This window comes from Notolabrus celidotus, chromosome 22, assembly GCF_009762535.1.
Source record: "Notolabrus celidotus isolate fNotCel1 chromosome 22, fNotCel1.pri, whole genome shotgun sequence".
NCBI classification, from domain to species: Eukaryota; Metazoa; Chordata; class Actinopteri; order Labriformes; family Labridae; genus Notolabrus; species Notolabrus celidotus.
In genome coordinates this window covers 27,815,751-27,831,241 of record NC_048293.1, presented here as the reverse complement: position 1 = coordinate 27,831,241, position 15,491 = coordinate 27,815,751, and the positions used below count along the sequence as shown (strand labels likewise).

Genomic DNA, 15,491 nt, shown 5'->3' with positions numbered 1-15,491 from the left:
ACTATAACTCCAAACACACACACGGACATAAATACGCTCACACACACACACACACACACACACACACACACACACACACACACACACACACACACACACACACACACACACACACACACACACGCACACACACACACACACACACACACACGCACACGCACACACACTCTGCTGCTTCACTCAGAGCGGCGTCTTTACCACGGCTGAAACCAAAAACTCAGATGGATTATTTCTGCCTGTAACACAATCGATGTGTGTGTCCATGATTAGTCCGTGTTGTGGATTTTGGCATTGATGTATAAAATGATGGATGTTATGTCTCCTACTGCATCTGTTGCACAAAAATGAAGCCACAATACCGTTCTCAACAGGCCCTGACATCTTGGCTTGGTGAGATTCTTAGAGCAAGAGCAACACAGGAGTCTCATGTGTAAGCAGAGCTGTCAATCATAGCGCTAAACCTCCTTTTTATAGCATCACATGACTTAATAAAACTTAACTTCTCAGAAAAATGAACACTGTGACATAAAACAGCATGATAACAGCTAACTTTGAAGGCAGGAACCGTGTTTTAGTAACATTTACATGATGTGTATTTTGGTTTTCAAGTTTCACCCATGTCCCATCTGTTAGCATGGAGGAGGCGGGCCTTATACTGCATACTGCAGCCAGCCACCAGGGGGCGTTTGAGCTGTTTTGGCTTCACTTCTGAGGATTAAAGGAGCTTTAATATTGTCTTCCTTTTGGACTTTCACCATTCTAACTTTAAACACACATGAGGTCAAAGATGAAGCAAAACAAACTTTACAGAGTCAAAATAATCTGTCCGGCCATGTTGAAGAGAAATGTCCCTTAAAGGTGCAGAATATCAGTAACCAATCAGAAGCTTCCATGATGCAGTCTTTGTTGTTTCATTTTTAGATCAGGACAGTTTAACATAACTGTGGCGTGGACTCAGATCCTCAGATCCTCAGATCTCTCTGGATGTCACGGTGCGATCTCTTTCACCAGTGTTGATTTGCTCTGAGATAATGCAGCTTTATTCAGCTGACAGCCCCAAAAGCTCTGTGTGTCACCCGGTTTGCACTAATTTCATCTGAAGTTTATTTTGCAATCGAGGCAGCGCTGAAGCACAACCGCATCAGCTGACGAGAGGAAGGCCGGGAGGGAGGTTGAGCTGTGTTACTCAATGTTATCGCTCCACAGCTGATGATATCAGTATCTTTAGATTTAACTTCATGTATCACTTCAGCATCCTCTAACTCGCTGATTCTGATCTCCTAATCTTGAGTTAGACTGCTGGGGTTCTTTATGACCTTTGACCTGGGTTATGTTTATATAAAGAGGGGAGCATGTTGGTGCAAAAACTATGATAAAGTAAAGGAACCAAACCACGGACAGATGTCTTTGCTTAATGTTTGCTTTCATTCAAAGATATTTGTGTCTTCTGGATGCTCTTCCAGTGGATGAAACTTAAACAAACCACCCTCTAGATTCCCTTCCAGTGGATTAAATGTAAACAAAAAGCCTTCTGGATGCTCCTCCAGTATATAAAATGTCAACAAAGCAACCTCTAGATGCTCTTCTTGTGCATCAAACGTAAACAAAGTGCCCACTGGATGTCCTTCCAGTAGATAAATATAAACAAAGCGCCCTCTAGATCAGGGGTTCCCAAACTTTTCAGCCTGCAACCCCCAAAATAAAGGTGCCAAAGACTCCCGACCTCCACTGTCCATCAAAGTGATTTAATGTGTCTTCATTTAGCTGGTCTGCAGAAAGTGACCCTCCCTATATGAGCATGTGTCTGTGTTTCCTGTGTGTTATGAATTAACCTGCTGCTACTGATGCTTTAGATCATACACTGTTCACTAACTCTAAACTTAGGAGACATCTGGAAACAAAGAAAGGCAGAAAACTCATTACACTTTCTATTTTCATGGTTTTTATTTTAAGTTTAGCTTCTATTTTTGTTGATATTTTTACTATAATGGGTAAAATTTACTGTTTTTAGATCACTTAGGAAAAAAGACATTCTGGAAGACTTCTCATGACCCTCCATTTGTGTCTCCCGACTCCACAGGGGGTCCCAACCCACACTTTGGGAACCCCTTCTCTAGATACTCTTCTAGTGGATAAACAGTGCTAGCTTATTGGTAAAAAGCCGAGCCCATCCACTTCCCTCTGCTGCCCCCTGCAGGCCTGGAGCTGTAATGACTCGATTTGAAGTACTTTGCATCACGTTCTTTTAATCTGCAGCTCGTTTCAGTTGATGCATTTTGGGGGGATTTTTGTCTGTATGATTGAATTGATTTAGTTTCTTCTTCTCTTGGATTGTCCCCATGATAGCAGTTGTTGACCACTGTAGGAACCACCGAAAACTGAGCATTAAATCGCGTCATTTGGGACATTTTTCCTCATAACTGTGATCCAATGAATTCTTGTTAATGTGCATGAAAGCACTTTTATTAAAACACAACCAAGGGTCATTTTTGGAGTTTGTCGTGCTGCCTGGTGGTGACAAAAAGTGATTTTAGAAGCTCCAGCAGATAGTTCTTAATTATTATGTTGAAGTGAATAACAGAACATTTCAGGCCTGATATCACTCCAGCACTTTAAAAATTAACATTGCATGGAAAGCAGGACGAACATGTGGGAGGAGCTCGCTTTGTTCCACTTCCCCCTGCAGCAGGTTAATCAGCCGTGTCGTTAAGCGTACTGCTTTCACTTTTATGTTGCATGAGCGTCGTGGTGCGGTAATCATGTGAGGCTACATTTAGTGTTTCACGTGCGAGCCAGGCTGCACTGCTTGCTCAGGCGATGTGTCTTTGCCAGATCCCACTTGTCCACTCCACTCCAGCAGCTTCCTCCTCTCGTTCCCGGTGAAGAGGCGGGCGCTCTTCCAGCAGCAGCGGCGGTGCAGACATCTCGCCCAGCAATCTGAGGAAAGCCCTGCCGGTGGGAGACGAAGAGTGAAAGAGAGAAAGAGAGAAAGAGAGAGATGGACTGTTCTGCTGCGTGTCGTGTGCTAACAGGATCTCAGATAGTAGACTCCCCCCTCGGCAAGAAGGGTTCACAGCCAGAAATACACACACACACACACACACACACGCACACCAACACACACACACCAACACACCGGCCAGAGAAAGGGATTTAGCCTTATGCATAACAGCAGCTAAAGAGGAACATTTTAATTCCTCTAAAGACGTCAGAATAAAAGCTCCGTATGTAAAGTGTGTGCAGAGGGAGTGTGTTGCTGTATGCGTGTGTGTGTGTTTGGGTGCATGAGACACACACTTTGTGCTTTGTTACGTGTGTTTAAGAGTGTGTGTGTCAGGAACAAGCTCCTCTTTGACTCGATGCATGAGCAGATATCTATAATAGATGCAGCCGTGCCACTTTTCTTATTAGCCAAACTCTCTGCTTTGCAAATATCTAACTAAATAACACGAGTTTCAAATTGTGTTTCCACTCGGATGAAGAGGGGGAAAGAGTTCTCCCCTGAGACGTCAGACGCTCATAATAAAGTGTGTCATCCTTATTTCAGAGCGAGCCGCGCTGCTGTCGACTGTTGTTGACGTGTCTGCTGCTGACAGCGAGAGTGTTCAGAGGAGGAAGTGTGATAATAATAAATAACAGCAGAGTAATAATAGAAACTGTGGATGTCAACAAAGCCTTTATACGAGTTAGAATTCAAGTTGTTTATGTTATGTAAGTTCATCTACAATGAAGTTTCTAATAATGCTGTAAATATCTGTAATGTATGAGAATACTCTAAAGGGAATTTAATATAATTTTTCCCACAACTTGTCAGCTTTGAATATTTCAGCATTTAACATTTTATCAGTTCAAGTCTCTGTTGTAAATAAACAGAGTAAACTACGACATGTATGCCAGGTGCAGTACGTACATGACCACCAGGGGGCAGCGTAGAGGCCGATCTGTGAAATTATTTGTTACCTGTTAAATTTGTTTCATATCCGTCTTTTTTTTAAATATTTTAAAAATGGAAAAAATTGATTTCATCTTCATAAAACAGCCCAAAAATGAATAACTAATATTTAAAATTTAAGATATCTATTGATCAGTTTTAGCTAGTCAAAAAGTAACTAAGAAATGTTTATGATTTGAATTGATGTTCTTATTTTAAACATGTAGATAATATTTTTTTAAAAATAGGAAAATCACATGAGTTAAAAAAAAATGAAAAAACATGACAAATCAACAAATACCATCTTTAAAAATGTTAATTTATTTGTGCAAAAATGGAATAGGAACAAAAATATGTTATGACAAGTTGACATTTATTTATCTATTTATTTCTAATATTTTTCAGATTTTTAAAAGCTTTCATTGATTTTAATTGTGCTTTCTACACTTAAATATTTAAAATAATTTATTGAATTTATTTTATTATTACCATTACCTTTCTTATTTTTTTTTAGTTTCTTACCATTCTATCCCTTTTTGTTATTTTCCATCCAATCTTCTGTGAAGAACTTTGAGCTGCATGCTGTTTTATATATAAATAAAGTTGAGTTAAAAATGTTAAAATACCTTAAATAACATTTTAAAGCTCCTTTGAGGAACTTTTACCTCATGCCAGTTTTGGCGCCCCCTGTGGACAGTTGTATTTTTACCTTTAATGTCCTGAACATGTGCAAGTAGTGTTGTTTTTAACCAACAAATCTCCTCCTGTGTCTTATAACAGTCAAACATTTCACTCCAGGAGAATCTTTGTCATGAAATGTAAAAACAAGACATGTCAGGGTCTGACGTGGAACACACGGCGGCAGCTTCAGACATTAATTATTACTTTGTAGAAATAATCAGACTCATCTCTGATGGTCTGGTTTTTCTTTGCAGCTCCTACAGAGTCCTAAGTTTTAATTTCAGTCTGTTTCATAGTCTGATAAAAACTCCTCACTGGAGCTTTAATCAGTGAAATGACGTGTTGCTGGATGAGTGTCATGTCGTGTCGTGTCGTGAGTATTGTGTCTGCTTTGTTGTCTTTCACTCGGGAACAATTGAATTGGGTGAAAGTTCTCCTTGGGGAGTTCCCGCTGTGACACAACGAGTCACGCCGACATCAGGGAACCTTCTGACCACTTACCCGCCCGCTGCTCGCCAATAACTCTTTACAAAGATCAATTAGGGCGATCAGTGGCGAGAGAGCGCCTCCAGGGCCGAGGTGCCATATTGAGCTCAGTGAGATGATGTCACAGGACGCCACGATCCCTGAGGATGTTTGAGGAGTCCATTAAAGGGGCATTCTGCTGAGGAAGAGGAGGAGGAGGAAGGTGACCATCCAAAGGTCTCACTGGAACACGGAGACACAGACACATCTTTGTGTTTTCACTTTATATAATCAGAGCGGCCATTTTCCTCTGACATCACGCTCAGAGGAGGGGACACTGTTATTATTTTACCTCTAAAAGATAATGAAATGTTAAATCCTGATTAAAGTGTAAATGATGTATTTGATGAAATGTGTTATTTTAACCTTTCTGTCCCTCCTGACGCCCGTGTCAGCCAATGAGCTCACAGCGTCGGGCCGTGTGACGGACGGCGAGCCGACCTTTCACCTGCTAACCTTTTCTTCCATGCTGATTATTAATCCTACTTACAGCGCACTTCCTGTTTCCCTCCATCACAAATTAACCTTTCTCTTCTTCTTCTTCTTCTCTCCCTTCTCTACTCCCTTGTTCTCTCATGACCCCTCCTTTCCTCTCTTCCTTCTCTCCTTCCTCTCGCAGCAAAGTTGTTCTCGTGAAAATTATTGACGATGAGGAGTATGAGAAAAACAAGAACTTCTTCCTGGAGCTGGCCGAGCCTCGCATGGTAGACATGAGTCTGCAGAAAGGTGAACTCTCTTTCTTTCTCTGATGTTTCCTCCCTTCATGTCGGCCTCTTTGTCTCCTCTGTTCCTCACCTTTACCTGGTGCTGTCCTCTATCCACCCCCCTGCCTCCCTCTGCTCTCACATCCCTGTGAATCCTCTCTGTCTCATGCTTTCATCATTTACCTGAAAACACGGCACAAACTCTCCATCCTCATCACAGCGATAGAACACAGCATCGTCTGTATATAGAGACATCAGGGAATCACAGAGCTGATATTTACATCTCCTCAGGGGACAGATAGAAGGTTATACCTCACACCTCTCAGGTCTCTAGATTTAATACTTTGTGGACCTTCATAAGCTGTTAGTCTGATAACATCTTGAAAGGCTAACTCCAAACATGCTTCTTTGGTTGAGATTAAAGCTTGAGTCCCACAGAAAGCTTTTTAGAGTAGACATAGTTGTTCCGTTTGTCAAACTCTGATGCAAACTTTGCCTCGACTGAAGTAATCTTGAGATGTTCCTCCTGGGATTTACTCCTGCAGAGAACAACAGTTGATTAAAACCAGTAAAACCACTAAATAACACAGTTTCATGTCTAAAAATGTGTCTAGAGGGTTTAATGATGAAGTTTAAAGCCTCTGGGAGCGGGGCTTGAGAAAGTAAAAGTTCTTAGAGGATATCAAACGTCAGTGTGTCGTTAAGCTTCAACAAAAGATCTGATCTGAGGGAAAAAACTCAACTTGTTTTTATTTATATAACACCTTTCATACATTCAAGCATGCACAAAAGTGCTGCCTCACAATAGAACAGATTAACAAAACTTAAACAAAGTAGAGGAGGTAATATGAAATACTTAAAAATAAAATACAATCATTACAATCAAATTAATTCAATAAAATCAGATAAATATCAGAAAAATAAAATCTAATCATTAGAATAAAGTCAACAAAAACATCAAGTGAATATTAGAAAAACAGAATACAATTAATGTAATAAAAAGTATTTAATAAAATCAAATAAATACCAGAAAATAAAAAAACAAAGCAGTAAATCATTATATTATTATATTATACATTATATTATATAAATTATAGCAAATCAATAAAATAAAGGAGATATATACCAGAAAATATTAAATCATTACAAAGAAATCAATCAAATAAAATCAGATAAATACCAGAAAAATAAAATAAAATAAAATAATTCAAATAAAAATTAGGTAAACATCATAAAATAAGATGAAATCCTGACAATAAAATATATCAAATAAATGCTAGAAAATAAAAAAAAAAATCATTGAGATGAAAACTATAAAAGCAGATAAATACCAGAAAAATATTAAAGGTGACATATCACGCTTTTTTCATCAACATATATTGGTCTAAGAGGTCCCCAAAACATGTCTTTAAAGTTTATGCTCAAAAAAACACTTTGAAATCAGATTTTGGTCTGCCTGAAAAACCCTCTTCTTCAGCCCTCCTCAGAACACTCTGTTTTCCCTCTGACCACGCCCCCTCAGGAAGTGGGTGTGGCCTCAGCTGTCCAGCACGTTGATCTAATGTTTACATGTTGGCTGAATATACACGGCTGCTCACAGACCCGCGTTACTTCAACCCTCTGAATCTGATCCAGAATCTGATCCTGATGGAGAGGCGCCTGCAGCAGGACCTTGCTGAACCATTGGTCACAGATTTAGTGTTTCTTGTTGTTTTATTTATCAGTATGTCGACGTGTGTCTTGGTACACAGCTACCAACATGTAGCTAAGTGGCTATGCTAACTAGCGCTAGCACTTATCCATGATAAATAAAAATCATCCACTAGATCTTCAAATCTGCAGACGTGGGGAGTCAAAGCGACCTTTGTGTTTATAAAGACAGCCTACAACTAGCATGCCTCCCTCCTAAGCTCCTTGTTAGCACACATGTGTGCAGGGAATGAAAAACGGAGGAGGGGTTGAGTTGTATTTTATACAGTCTATGGGCTGAACAAGCTCCGAGCTCTGACTTCCTGTTACAGACCGGATGGCGTTGTGACGTATGAAAAACACTGAAAACTGAAACGGCTGGTTTCAGCACACATTTACAGAAAGGTGGAGAAATCAGAACAGGGGCAGAATGGATTCTTTTCATTCTCTGGGGGTTTGTAGACATGGACACAGATTTCAGGTAGAGAACCATTAAAAAGAACATTTTGCATGATATGTCACCTTTAAATCATTCCAAAAGATAAATAAAATGAAAGGTGATTAATAACAGGAAACAAAATAAAATAAGAATAAAATAGAGAATAAATTAAATAGATAAAAATGATACTCAAACAATGGTTGTACTGGTAATAAAGCATTCAAGGGCTCAAATGCAATCACTCCAATTTAAAAGCCAGATTAAAAAGGTACCACCCAGGGAGTCTGTCCTTCTAACATCCTGTTGCAGAGAGTTCAGAGTTCAGGGGCATAAAAACAGAAAGCTCTCTCTCTCTATGAGGGACACATGAGGAACATTTAAAACATCCATACTGTGTGGGCGTAGCTGCTATATATACATCCGATCATAGTTAGAAAGTTTGTGTTGATTTGGGTTACCTGACGCTCTGAGGCAGAGTGGAGCTGCTGTTCTGGATCTGGATCAGAGCGGTCTGATCACTGAGAGCGTATCAGGTGAAACTTGAGACTCATGCAGCCTGATGTGTGAGTTTCTCTGTGATGCTGAACAGAGAGTTCAAACTTTGTATAAACAGCCAAATGTGATTCACTTGACAAAGTCTGCTGCGCTGAGTACAGTCCTGATGCTTTGTGTGCGGTTCATGTTGAGGTTACATATTCGTCGGCTGGGGCCTTGTTAGTCACTGCAAGACGTTTCTCCTTTGCACAACAAGCTTGTCTCCGGGCTTTCATTCTGCAGGAAGGTGGACACAGAAAGAAAAGCATGACGTCGTAGAAGAAGTGCGATCAGAGCGAGTTTTCATCATAAGTTTTTGTTTGTTGTCTTACTTCCAGCTTGTGGTTAGCTAAAGTCTGCTGAAAGAAGCCAACAGGCATGTTTCTTAAGATTCACGCTCAGTTATCTAACGCCGTGTTATCTAACCGCGCTCAGGGCCGCGGGACGGACAGACGGACGGACGGGAGAGGCTCACAAGCTGGTGCGCGGGGTGCAGAATCTCACACTTGGCTGTTGCCTCCAAACACTACAGCTCATTATGTTTACGTTATTGGGTCTGGCAGCGCTGTCTGAGAAGTGCTGGCTCCCTGTGTTCTCCGAGTCATGATGCAGAGCGGTTACTATGCAGCTCTGTGTGAGTGACGGCTACAAACACTCCTCCAGCTCTCTCATGCTCCTTCTTCTTCTTCTGTTTTTATTCCCTCTGTTCTGAGCGGGCGCAGGTTTTTACTCAGAAACAAGCTGCAAACACACAATCTGTCACGCAGCTCATTTCAGCTGTTTGGATTAAAAACAGATTCCAATCAGGCTTCTGCTTTTCTCTGTGAATCTACTGCAACACACTTCAGATGAACTAGTTAGCATCTTCACTCTCCAGTGTACATTCATCCTTAAACATCATCAACGTCATATTTAACCAAAGAGAGGTATCGTCCTTCTTGAGACAGAGAGATATCTGCAGAGACGGAGAGATGAAGACAGGTAATGACAGCTGGAGGATGCCGACGGGCGGCTTTGTTTTGGTCGTGCACTGACAGGGGAAAGAAAACGAGCCTTGTGTGGTTTTCTGTTTTGGAGCATCATATGATTCTATATGTAAGGAAGATATTTGGTGATTCAGAGAGACATTACACAAAATAAATCACAAAAAATGGATTAAAATGTTTAAATTCAGCAAAATAATTCATTTAAATTCAGTAAAAAATGTTAAAAAGTGCAGACAAGGTTCGAAAATGAGTCAATAAGATTTATCTGGATGTGATTGTTTCACCATGAATGTCATCTTTGAAGCCTCACCTCACTCAGAGTTTTATAACTGTCACGTTTTAAGCTCTGTAAACTTCCTGATTATCAGCTTTAATGTGTCTCTTGTTCTACCTGTCAGTAGCATCAGTTTCACGGTTTTCAAGAACCGCTGGTTGTTGACCAGCAGGAAAATATCACTACCTGTTACTATGTAGTGGCTCAAGTCACAAAACAACCCTTTTTTCTGAATGGACAACTTTGGAATCACAAGATTTGGATCTTAAACTTTCAGAGACACAAACTGAGTGGAGGAAAACAGCAGCTCAGCATGCAGCCTCCCAGAATTATTTTGCCATCTGATTCAGTGTTTCTACCAGTTTGTCCTTTACTGGGTCTGGTTGTTCTGAAGAGGAAGACATCCCTTTGGAGGATTGAACTCCCATGATGAACTCAGCTTCAACAGACGAAAGTAACGAAAACTCTTAGATTAAATCTGATTTTTAGACTATTGTCAGTTTTTTATCACCAGGTTGAATTTTTACGAGCAGAAGGAGGTCTCTGCTGAGGATTTAGCTTACATTAAAAGTCTTGTGCGGGATCTCTCCCCCCTCGCCCCCCTTTCCTCCTACTGGGTGACCTGGGGGTCGCCCTGGGTGCTCCGGCGGTACCTGCTTGCTTCCGGTCTGGGTCCTTGGCTCGTCCCCTGGCCTGGGTCTCCCGCGGCGGGTTGGGTCCTTCGGTCTGACTGCTCTCGCGGCCCGGGTGCCGGGCCGTACCGCTCGGCTGATCTGACCCAAGTGGATTCATCTGCACCAGTGGTGGTCTCGTTACACAAATAGAACACAGCACGGCGGCAACCCTCTGCGACCCAAGCTTCAGTAATGATTGTGGACACTAAGGGTTGCTTCATCATTAGAATCACCCCACGGATTTTTTTTTTTTGGCATCATGGTGAGATGCTAACACACTTGCCATGCCAAGTGTGTTAGGTCCCTCTCTCCTTCTCTCTCCCTGTCCCTTTGTATATTCTTATGTAATCTTTCTTTTACTTTCTCTTATATATATATTTTTAGTCCACCTAGGTGTTCACGCCCTCTTTTACAGAACATGATATTAGCTGCCAATAAAAGATAGGCCAGAGTTCTAAGAGGGATGGTGATGGTCTCATGCACACAGTCACAAGCACAGAAGAAAAAGGTTTTCTTTCTTTTCTTTTGCTGCAAGAATAAACTGCATTAATATTTGACAGTTTGTGACAAACATGACACAAACCAGAAATATATATGCAGACAAGAGGAAGAGAAAAAAAAAAAAAAAAAAAGTCTTGTGAACAAAGAACACTGAATAAATCTTAACCTTAAGAGAAGCTGAACATCTGCAAACAACCTAGCAGCAGCTCAGGAGCCAAATGATGAAACCAATCAAATCCCGTCCTGCCGTTCTGCCCGCCTCCTGCAAAGCGTACACTTCCTGTTTGTTTGTGTTTTTAACTTTCACTATGAGAATGTTTTGGTGTTGAGTTGACGTAGTGCAAAACACAAACGATGTGCTGAGGACCGGTTTGGAATCAGTCACCATCATATCTTTAAATGTGTCCCTGCTTTATTCAGTGTTAAAATTGCTAGGTTAAGATGTTTTGAGATCTCTGATGATAATTTGACACCCCTTGAAAAAACACCTATGAACAGAAACTTGGAAAAAGCTAACAGCAGCTCAGCTTGCAGCCTCCCTGATGTCCTGGGTTTACCCTAAAGTATCAGAAATGTGTATTTAAATGTGTCCCTGCTTTATTCAGTGTTAAAATAACTAGGTTAAGATGTTTTGAGATCTCTGATGATAATTTGACACCCCTTGAAAAAACACCTATGAACAGAAACTTGGAAACGAGCCAGCAGCAGCTCAGCTTGCAGCCTCCCTGATGTCCTGGGTTTACCCTAAAGTATCAGAAATGTGTATTTAAATGTGTAGCTGCTTTATTCTCAGCTCAGCTTGCAGCCTCCCTGACATCCCGAGTTTACCCTAAAGTGTCAGAAATGTGTATTTAAATGTGTAGCTGCTTTATTCGGTGTTAAAATAACTAGGTTAAGATGTTTTGAGACCTCTGCTGATAATTTGACACCCTTAAGAAAAACTTGCAAACATAAACTTGGAAGAAGCGAACAGCAGCTCAGCTCGCAGCCCCCCTGATGGTCTGTTTCTGCCATGTGCATCACAGAGACATTAAATAAGAAGTTTATTGTTGCTGGTAGCCTAGCGGTCTAAGCGCCCCACATACAGAGGCTACAGTTCAGGGTCGTTGGTTCTATTCCCGGCCGGTCGACCATTTCCTGAATGTCTTCCCCCGCTCTCTACTCCCCACATTTCCTGTCTCTCTTCAGCTGTCTTATAAAAAAAAGGCCAAAAATGTAACTTAAAAAAAGGAAATCTTTGTTGAACTTGTTTAAATCTGTTAAACAATATTGCTGTGCCGTCTCTCAGTGTGGCTAAAAGACTAAAGTTTGCAGATTCCAGAGAGTGATCAGGGTGAACTTGTGGTCGTCTTGCAGAATGATTTGATTTTCAAGCTCAGTAAAATCCCTCAGTGTTTCCTGGTGACACACCTCTGCACCTGTTGTGACATTCCTGCATGTTTCTGCATGTAGTGATTAAAATGTTGCTCACACTAATCCGGGAAAGACTGCGACACGAGCGCGCTGCTAATGAAAGTGCAGGCCGTGTTGACAGTGAGTAATATGAGGAGCTGACTTTTTTAATGCAGGAGGTAATGAATGTTTGATCAGGGGTAATAAATGTTTGATCTGTATATGATGAGGAGGTAATGAAAAAGCTTTTGTGTATTAGTTCTCATGCAGGATCATCTTTTATGAATGTGCTCGTGCTGATGAAATCCACTTTGATGCAGAATTAGAGAAAAAGCCGGAGCCGGAGTCTAACGGAGGGGGTTACGTGTTCTCTGCCGCTGATATGATAATTCCTCACTTTTCATATATAATGTGGCGATTATATTGCTGTTCACAGCCGCTGATGTGGGGCTGATTGGGTTTGTTTTTCTCCTTATTAAAGCCGGAGTAGAGGAGCAGAGTTGATGAATATTCCATGAGAGTCTTTGTTCTGTTTTGGCGTTTCTTCATAAGAAACAGCCTCGCTCCACTTTCATATGCAGACCATAGTTTGCAGCTCCAGCTCTTGTTTCTTTACTGATTACTCCTCTGTTATAGATTACTAAAATAGAAACACAGAATCTCATTTTCACTCTCTGATCTCTGTGTTTATTACTCCGGGTTGCATCACGTCTCTGGATTTGGTTCGTACGCAGAGATGCTGATGTGATGGCGGACCTGGCAGGTGTGAGCGAGTCCGGAGTTGACAGGTCTGACTTTGGACAGTGTGTGAGTAATGAAAGCAATCGGACGCAGCGTCACCCTGACCTGTCAGTGTGGAGTTATTTACTGCCTGCTCCAGTGATGCCCTTCTCTTACTTATACTGAAGTGGTCAATACCATCAGCAGCTCGGGTACGGTGGCAAAGAGAGACGCTGCTCTGTAACATCACGGCAGGGTCAGAACCAAAGTCCACTTAAAACACAGAATCAAACACACAGTTTGATTTCATGGGAACAAGAGGAGGAAGGAAGGAGGAAGGAAGGAGGAAGGAAGGAGGAAGGAAGGAGGAAGGAGGAAGGAGGAAGGAAGGAGGAAGGAAGGAGGAAGGAAGGAGGAAGGAAGGAAGGAGGAAGGAAGGAGGAAGGAAGGAGGGAGGAAGGAGGAAGGAAGGAAGGAAGGAGGAAGGAGGAAGGAAGGAGGAAGGAAGGAAGGAAGGAGGAAGGAGGAAGGAAGGAGGAAGGAAGGAGGAAGGAAGGAAGGAGGAAGGAAGGAGGAAGGAAGGAGGAAGGAAGGAAGGAAGGAAGGAGGAAGGAAGGAAGGAAGGAGGAAGGAGGAAGGAAGGAGGAAGGAGGAAGGAAGGAGGAAGGAAGGAGGAAGGAAGGAGGAAGGAAGGAAGGAGGAAGGAAGGAGGAAGGAAGGAGGGAGGAAGGAGGAAGGAAGGAAGGAAGGAGGAAGGAGGAAGGAAGGAGGAAGGAAGGAGGGAGGAAGGAGGAAGGAAGGAAGGAAGGAGGAAGGAGGAAGGAAGGAGGAAGGAAGGAGGAAGGAAGGAGGAAGGAGGGAGGAAGGAAGGAGGGAGGAAGGAGGGAGGAAGGAGGGAGGAAGGAGGAAGGAAGGAAGGAAGGAAGGAGGAAGGAGGAAGGAAGGAGGAAGGAAGGAGGGAGGAAGGAGGAAGGAAGGAAGGAGGAAGGAGGAATGAAGGAGGAAGGAAGGAGGAAGGAAGGAGGGAGGAAGGAAGGAAGGAGGAAGGAGGAAGGAGGAAGGAAGGAGGAAGGAGGAGGAAGGAAGGAGGAAGGAGGAGGAAGGAAGGAGAAGGAAGGAGGAAGGAGGAGGAAGGAAGGAGGAAGGAGGAAGGAGGAGGAAGGAAGGAGGAAGGAGGAAGGAGGAGGAAGGAAGGAGGAAGGAAGGAGGAAGGAAGGAAGGGAGGAAGGAGGAAGGAAGGAGGAAGGAGGAGGAAGGAAGGAGGAAGGAAGGAGGAAGGAAGGAGGAAGGAAGGAGGAAGGAAGGAAGGGAGGAAGGAGGAAGGAAGGAGGAAGGAGGAGGAAGGAAGGAGGAAGGAAGGAGGAAGGAAGGAGGGAGGAAGGAAAGGAGGAAGGAGGAAGGAAGGAGGAAGGAGGAGGTAGGAAGGAGGAAGGAAGGAGGAAGGAAGGAGGAAGGAAGGAGGGAGGAAGGAAGGAGGAAGGAGGAAGGAGGAAGGAAGGAGGAAGGAGGAGGAAGGAAGGAGGAAGGAAGGAGGAAGGAGGAGGAAGGAAGGAGGAAGGAGGAGGAAGGAAGGAGGAAGGAGGAAGGAGGAGGAAGGAAGGAGGAAGGAGGAGGAAGGAAGGAGGAAGGAAGAAGGAAGGAAGGAGGGAGGAAGGAAGGAGGAAGGAGGAAGGAAGGAGGAAGGAGGAGGAAGGAAGGAGGAAGGAAGGAGGAAGGAGGAAGGAAGGAGGAAGGAAGGAGGAAGAAAGGAGGAAGGAAGGAGGAAGGAGGAAGTGAAATGAACAAGAGAGACATTGAACCTGTCGTATTCAGTGTCTGCTTCAAACCTGACTGACCTGAGGGATCTTTGAGGTTTTATACGAAATGTTACGATACAATGTGGTTTGATTCAAAACAAAACAATTCAATATGACACGAAACGATACGAAACAATAGGAGGCAATACAATTCGATACGAAGCAATACAATACAATTTGATTTGTTACAGTTTGGTTCTGATATGAGTAGATTTGAGTCAAGTCGAGTTGATACGATATGAAACAATAGGAGGTGATATGAGACAAAACTATTCGATACAATTTCTTTTGTTACGATTCGATACGAGTTGATACGAGTTGATATGATGCAATAGAATACAATTTGATTCGATTCAATTCGATATGAAACATCAGGATACGTTTCGATTCCTTTCGATTCGATGCGAGAACAACGCCATCCGGTCTGTAACAGGAAGTCAGAGCTCGGAGCTTGTTCAGCCCATAGACTGTATAAAATACAACTCAACCCCTCCTCCGTTTTTCATTCCCTGCACACATGTGTGCTAACAAGGAGCTTAGGAGGGAGGCATGCTAGTTGTAGGCTGTCTTAATAAACACAAAGGTCGCTTTGACTCCCCACGTCTGCAGATTTGAAGATCTAGTGGATGATTTTTATTTATCATG

At 42.4% G+C, this 15,491-nt stretch overlaps 1 protein-coding gene across 2 annotated transcripts in view; it reads left to right on the top strand.

Annotated features, from left to right (window-relative positions):
* Positions 1 to 15,491, top strand: part of slc8a3 (solute carrier family 8 member 3) — a 178,776-nt gene that overhangs the window by 111,350 nt on the left and 51,935 nt on the right. For both annotated transcript variants that reach the window (XM_034675506.1, XM_034675505.1), the window contains exon 3: positions 5,757 to 5,863. In XM_034675506.1, the coding sequence (XP_034531397.1) occupies positions 5,757 to 5,863 (107 nt within the window). The remainder of the gene's footprint in view (positions 1 to 5,756; positions 5,864 to 15,491) is intronic.